The following is a 7,267-nucleotide window of genomic DNA, read 5'->3' on the forward strand; positions in this document are numbered from 1 at the left end:
GACAAGGGCTGGGGGTCTTTTGAAAGGAGGTAAGCAGGGTCATTAGATCTTCACTGGGAAGCTACACCTGCTCCCTCTCCACTACATGATTCTGTCCCAGTTGCATGTGATATTGGAAGGCACCAGACTTAAATATATGGGAGTTGAAGATTGAAGGAGGGACCCCATCTTTACAGTTCCCCACACTGGGGTGAGTCCTCTGTGATAGAGCTGCTCGAGGTCCCCGTGCTCAAGAAGTATGCCACTGACTGGGATAGGAATCATTTTTCTTTAGACTTTCATTGTTCACATTTCCCCAAGAAAATTATGACAGACAAAATTAAGATGAACTAGGGAGGGGACTTCCCGAGGCCCTTTCTCAGTCATGCCACACTTCCCACGTGGTCCAGGGTCTTACTTCCTAAGCAGCCAGATGGGCATTTCCATTTCCATTTTTATTGAAATACAAAAAGTGCAGACAGTGAAATACATGATTGGGGCCAGGAAAATCATGGTAAATGTGAACACTGGATTCACAGTAAGAGCCCCCAGTACACACTGACAGGGCAGGGGCAGGGCTAGAGAGGTCCCAAAGGCTCTCCAATAAATGGAGTGTAGCAACACTTGATACAAAAAGGTGGGTGACAATTGAGTGGCCCGGGATTGACAGAAGCAGCACTTCAGGCATCAGAGACCTGATACACGGTGGCCTCATTTGCAAGATGCCCAGTACAGGTCCCACAATGCCCAGTGCCATCTCTGGAGCTGTCCTGTCTGGCCGCCCGCGCAGGGCAGGGCAGGCTCACTGCAGGTACTTGCCCTTCACTAGGGGTCACGAGTTTTCACTAGGCGTAGAATGAAAGCGGCCATCACTGCGGCTCAGGGTTTTTGAGAGACAACGGCCTGGTAGCCACCACACTCCCTCAATCTTCCTGGTGGGGTGATTTATTAGTAAAACCCCTTCCCCTCGTAGGGGCTTCTGAGCTCCGTGCCCTCCAAGAGTACCCAGGCAGGAAGTAAGGGCCACCAGGGACCCAACACAAGCACTGGCTGGGGGTCCGTACACGTGAGAGCATGGAGGACCGGACTGTGCTGCTGACACACCTGACACTGGGGCTCTACCCGGAGTGGGGAGGACCATTTCAACAGATGTGCAGAGTCTCAGTCTTGTGACCCAAGATGCCAGATGTGGCAGAAACGGGGGAGTAGCACACCCTGGGAGCAGCAGCACTTGAGGAGGAACAGACCCAGGAGGCAGAAGTGACAAGCCAACTCTGGTCTCGCCATCCTTACTAGTAGGAAGGGCAGCACAGGGAACTTGCGCCCAGGCCAACATTCACTTCTAAAAAGCACAGCAACTGACCAGAAAGGGATGTACCCAGCAGAGCCAGCTCAAGTCCAGGAGCTCAGCTGTCCCATTTCCTACCAAGCAGGAAAGAGAGGACCAGCCCCCGTACCAGCACAGCCGGCAGTGATTTAGTCTTCTGCAGTTGCCGGGGAACAGGCAGGAAAAAGAAAAGGGTTACTGAGGTTTGGTCCTAGAGGCGCCAAGCCCAGTTCTGGAAAGCCCAGCAACCAAAGAGGCAGTGAGAGGTATAAGGCAAAGAAAATGTCTATGATAATAGAGGCCTCCAGGGCTGGTGAGGTGGGCCGGACAGAGGGAGAGGAGGGGCTGCCCAGTTAGTGAGCTCCAACTTCCATCTCCCAGGGCTTTGGGGGCCCCTTCCTAGGCAGGAACCCTAGACTCCAGGAGGACAAGTCCAACTGGGGCTGCCAGAGAAGGGGCTGGTGGGGGCTGTGCTCAGACCTCCTGGGCGTCTGTGCTGGGGAACAACTCCCCTTGGTGATCCAGGAGGAATTTAGTGAAGGTGTTGATAGGATTAATGGCCTTGAGGGTGATAGCAGCATCCTTGGCCCACAGCAGATTAGGGCCAAAGACCACAGCCAGGTTAGTGTTGGTCATCTTGTTCTGGTCACAATGGGCAGATATCTGTGGAAGGAAATGGGGCTACAACTAGAATCTAGGGCCCTGCCTCTTACTCCCAGCAACCACATCCAAGCAGTGACACCCCCCCACACACACCAGGTGAGTGGCAGGGGCCAGGGCTCACCTGTACCAGGAAGGCAGTCAGGAAGCGCAGCACCTGGTAGTTCTCCTCTGGCAGGCTGTGGAGAGCCTGCTGTGTGGCCTCCACTCTCTGGCTTTCATCAATGTCTGTGAAGAGGGCAGCTCCAGATTACAGGGCACAGGGCTAGCTCAGGAAACCCTGGTGTGAGACTAGTGGGGACCCAACCGGACTTCTGAGAGCTGCTTATGCCCACGAGCCTGCAGGGGACGGTGGGTGTGGCCATATACACTCCCCTGAGCTCAGTTCCAGCTCTGGCAGAGGATTTGCATAGCTGGGAGGAAAGAGAGAACTCACTGAGGAAGCCCACAACGTGGGGGTAGAGGTCAAAGGTCAGCAAGGGCTCAGGAAGCTCCCGAAGGAAGGTCTTGAGGATGACTGCCGGCAAGTGCAGCTCGTTGTACTGGTCAAAGTCCACCGGCAGCCCTACATGCAGGAAGAAAGGATGAGAGAACACCAGGCCAATCCAGAGGCCAACAAGCGCCCTTACTTTGTCCTTTTGTCTGATGCACAAGCTGCCTTTTCCCAGGACCCCCCTATTGCATCTGCCCCTTCGCTTCCTTTTTCAGTTTTTGTTTGTTTGTTTTCTTTTTTTTTTCCTTTTTTGTTTGTTTGTTTTTCAAGACAGGGTTTCTCTGTGTAGCCTTGGAGGCTGCCCTGGAACTCACTCTGTAGACCAGGCTGGCCTTGAACTCACAGAGACCTGACTGCATCGGCCTCCTGGATGCTGGGATTAAAGGTGTGTGCCACCACTGCCCAGTTCTTTTCTTCCTCTCAACAAGGGTACACAGACACAGACGATCTGCAGAGCATGAGGACACTGGAAAACGTGACAATTATTCCTTGCCCCTTTGCCTCTAAATGACCTTGAACCCAAGGCTGCAGCTCCCCAAAGTGAGGCAGCAGAAGCAGGACCTTTGGCCACACCAAAGGACATGGAAATTCTGTCAAGAAGAGAATCTGGGACCTTGCTTACAGCCCATCAGTTACAACACGTCCCATTCTCTCTCTCTCTCTTCTTCTCCCCCCCCCCCATCACTGCACACACACACACGCTCTGGACAAGCTCAGGGGCTGGCTCACTCACCCATGTTGTATTTCTGCTGCACTTCCCGTACAACTTGGGTGTTGGCTGACCTCCGGAAGATGCCCTCTGTGGTGAGAGCTGGGGAACAAGGGGCTGGTGAGTGTCCGAGCTCTAGGTGATAGATCACTTCCTTGCCAGATCACTCTTGGAATTCAAAGAAGGGTCATTGGAGTGTACTTTTCTATGCTCTGCTCAGAGTTTCTCTAGGGCAGCCAGGGAAGAGAGTGGCCGGGAAGGTCACTAGGCCCAGGGCTCCACAGCACTCACCGTGAGCCTGCAAGTAGGCAACTGTCTCCCTGAGCACAACGGGAATGGGCTCCTGGTCTGGGTTCTTCTCCTGGAGGCTGTGGGAGCAGAGGGGTGAGCTGGGACTCTGCAGGCTGGTCCAGCCCCCATCAGCCCCAGCCTGCCCAACTTCAGCATACTCACTGCTGCAATGAGACCCCAAACTGCTGGTTTGGCAGCGGGGGGCGTGGTGGCATGGGCTTGGGAGCTGTTGCAGGGCTCTTCTGGGTGGATTTGAGGAAGTCATCATACCTGGGAGAGTAGATGGGACAAGGGTCAGGCCCTCTGGCTCTGTAGTTTTGTAGCCAATGCTATCAAGCATTTACTGTGGGATTTTCTTTTCTTTTCCTCCCCCCTCCCCCTGCCCGGCTCCTCTTCCTTTCCTTTCTTTCTTTTTCTGAAACAGGGTTTCTCTGTGTAACAGTCCTGGCTGTCCTGGAACTGGCTCTTGTAGACCAGTTGGCTTCAAACTCACTGAGATCCACCTGACACTGCCGTCCTCACTCCTCTAGGTTCTCCAGGGTCCACACGCGAGCACACCCCCCCCACACACACACACCCCACACCCTGCTGTCTCACTTGAGCACTTGGCGAGGGATCCCCAGCTGCTCCAGCTTCACATGCTCACTCAGCTCGCTCAGGTAATTCACGTAGAAGATCTTCCGGCCAAACTTGAAACTGGAGGCAATGGGAAGGATCTGGGTCAGGCTGGACCCATGGTGGGCCTTTGCTTTTCCCTGCAGACAGGCACCTGGTCTGCATCACCCCACGCTGTGTGAGGGGTGCACACCTGTGGCCTGCTCACCTGATGAGGGGCTTGAAGAGGATAAGCAAGGTTTTGATGAACATGGTCGGGTGCACGATATACAGGGCCTTGATGTTTTTCTTGTACCTGCAGGATAAGTGGAAAACTTGGGAATGGGTGGAGTGAGGGGCAGGGTTGTTAGGGGCCCTGCCTGTACTAACACGGAATAAGCTCCTGACTAGAACAACCCAGACAATCCAGAACCCAGACAGCTGTCAACACAGAGCCACCCACACTAGGCTCTGGAGCCCATCCCCATGTCCCAACCCACTTGCGATCAAATTCCCGGTAGGCATCCCGTAGCCAGCTGAGGGAGGGCTTGTTGTCACTGGTCAGGCCGTGGTGCAGGTACAGCAGTGTGTAGTCACTCTCCACATACTGGTCCAGTGTGTGCTTCAAGTACCTTCAAGAGAAGTGCCAGGGCTGGGGGTGTAGCTCCGTGGTAGAGTAATCACCTAGCATGTGTGAGCCACAGGTTCAACTCCCAACGTCATACACACGTAAAAAGCCCTGCTCAGATCTGTCCTCTGCACAACAGAAACCAGTACTTGCATCACGGCTTCCTTCCCCAAAGACCTCCCTGCTGTCATTTGCCTGTGTAACCCACAGTCTCTCCTGGAAGAAGGCAGAGGTCAGAGCTGGACTAATGGAGAAGTATGCAAACAGTGCTCATTCTGACAGCAAAATCGGCAGACCTGAGGTCCAAGCTGGGCTATGCATTCCGCAGTTAAAGGGCTTGACATACTTTTCTCAGGATCACCCTGAGTCACTGGTTATTGGTCAAAGCTTTTAATGTCTGCCAAACACTTCCAATCATTACCTCATTCTTCCCACATTACAACAGAAGCTCAAGTCAACCCTGTTTTACTAATGACGGCAATCAGCACAGGTCAGGTGCTTGGCCAAGGTTTCAGTTTGTGGCACAGCGGTAAAGTGTCCAATGCCAAGACTGCATTCTAGACCTTGGAGCACTTCTGCCTCCTACAGAATCTGTGATCCATGGTACAATCTATAAAACATTGTGTCCATGAAAGGACGTCAGGACGTCCAGAAGGTCAACTGTTCCAATCCGTAGGCTTTTGATCGACCACAAAGCCATACACACACACACACACACACACACACACACACACACACACACACACACACACACTGGAAATTTGGAAGTAATAAACAATAGGGAGCTGGAGAGATGGCTCAGCAGTTAAGAGCACTGGCTGTTCTTCCAGAGGTCCTGAGTTCAATTCCCAGCACCCACATAGTGGCTCACAACCATCTGTAATGAGATATGGTGCCCTCTTCTGGCCTGTAGACATACAGAAAGAACACTGTATACATAATAAATAAAATCTTATAAAAAAAATGGCATTTTGCATGAGGAGAATAGCAAAGATTACAGCAGACACTCTCAGCCATGGATGCACGCCGTGACCTTTGGAGTGCAGTGGAGTTGTGCCCATCAGAAGCTGGGCAGTGTTCAAGAATACTTCCTAAGGAAACAGAGGGGAGTAGGAGACTGTTCATTCCAGAGTTTTATTAGGGAAAAAATAACAACTCAGCAGCCAGCAAATTGTCCAATATCAGGAGATTGGCTAAAGAAATCATGGGACATCTATAAATAGACCATCTCATGGGATGCTTCTGCAGACAGGACTAATCTGTGAAGTCAGGAGTCAGAACAGCAGTCATGCTGGAGGCCTGAGGTGGGGCGGGCACTGATGGTATGGAGTTTCTGCTTTGCTTTGTTTTTAGGGTTTTGAGACAAGCTCCCACTCTGTAGCTCAGGCTGGCCTGAAACTCAAAATACTCCTTCATAAGCCCCAAGTGCTGGTTGCAGACATGCATCATCGAATTCACCAGAAACTGGGTGTAGTGTTATAGGTATGTAATCCCAGATACTCAAGAAGCTGAGGCAAATAGAGCACTTCAGCCTAGGTGTTTACAGTCAGCTTGGCCAACAAAATGAGAGCTGGCTTAAAAGAAAAAAAAAGTAGTACACAATTGGTTTACTTTTCTACATGCATATTATATGTAAATTACATGGTTTTTGAGGGTTTTCTTGGGGGTGGGTGGGAGAACGAGGCCGACCTGGAACTTACCAAGATCAACCTATCTCTGCTTTCCAAGTGCTGGAACTAAAGCACACACTACTACATCCAGCTAAATAATATGGTTTTGGGTGTGGGTTTTTTTGTTTTTTGTTTGTTTGGTTGGTTGGTTTGGTTTTTGTTTTTGTTTTTTTGAGACAGGGTTTCTCTGTAACCCTGGCTGTCCTAGAACTTACTCAGTATACTGGCTGGCCTCGAACTCAGAGGTCTGACTATCTCTGCCTCCCAAGTGCTGGGATTAAAGGCGTGCACTGCCACTGTCTGGGCTAAAAAACAAAAGGATCAAAGGATGTCTTTGAGGAATGCTTTATACCCAGAAGATGAAAGAATCATCCAAAACATCAAATTGAATATAGAGTTCCAAATGGAGAAGAAAATACAAAGCGGATGTAGCAGCATGCAATGGCTTTCTTTCTGGGTGACAGGCCTGTGAGACTTCATTGTTTTATAGAACTTACATATTTTTTATTTATTTTATTTATTTTTATTTTTTTTGGTTTTTTGAGACAGGGTTTCTCTGTGGTCCTGGAACTAGCTCTTGTAGACCAGGCTGGTCTCGAACTCACCAACTTACATATTTTTAACCTCCCAAAATTGTAATACTCTAAAAATATATATGATGAAATTTCATTATTACCTACAAGAACTCTGTGAGGACACAGAGAACTCAGAGTTTATATAGACCTCAGTGAGAACTGCCTCCAAGCACACAGCTAGTTAAAATTCAGAGTTCAAATTTAACTCGTCTTCTGATTCCTGATTCCAAGCTTCAAGCATTTTTCCATTTCAACCCCCTAGATCTGGGTGGGGAGTGGACTGTGACCAAGTGGGGTGTGTGTGTGTGTGTGTGTGTGTGTGTGTGTGTGTGTCTGTGTGT

The 7,267-nt window shown here is 50.5% G+C and overlaps 1 protein-coding gene across 1 annotated transcript in view; it reads right to left on the reverse strand.

The window, feature by feature from the left end:
* Positions 1-71: 71 nt before the first annotated feature.
* The window catches only part of Arhgap1 (Rho GTPase activating protein 1), a 22,610-nt gene continuing 15,414 nt past the window's right edge, over positions 72-7,267 (reverse strand). Inside the window, exons 5-13 of the mRNA XM_005364157.3 lie at positions 4,554-4,685; positions 4,283-4,369; positions 4,057-4,155; positions 3,622-3,729; positions 3,460-3,536; positions 3,193-3,270; positions 2,403-2,531; positions 2,091-2,194; positions 72-1,969 (exon numbers count right to left, since the gene is read on the reverse strand). Coding sequence (XP_005364214.1) covers positions 1,781-1,969; positions 2,091-2,194; positions 2,403-2,531; positions 3,193-3,270; positions 3,460-3,536; positions 3,622-3,729; positions 4,057-4,155; positions 4,283-4,369; positions 4,554-4,685 — 1,003 coding nt within the window. The 3' untranslated portion in view covers positions 72-1,780. The remainder of the gene's footprint in view (positions 1,970-2,090; positions 2,195-2,402; positions 2,532-3,192; positions 3,271-3,459; positions 3,537-3,621; positions 3,730-4,056; positions 4,156-4,282; positions 4,370-4,553; positions 4,686-7,267) is intronic.

This window comes from Microtus ochrogaster, assembly GCF_000317375.1.
Source record: "Microtus ochrogaster isolate Prairie Vole_2 chromosome 14 unlocalized genomic scaffold, MicOch1.0 chr14_random_1, whole genome shotgun sequence".
In the NCBI taxonomy this organism is placed as follows: Eukaryota; Metazoa; Chordata; class Mammalia; order Rodentia; family Cricetidae; genus Microtus; species Microtus ochrogaster.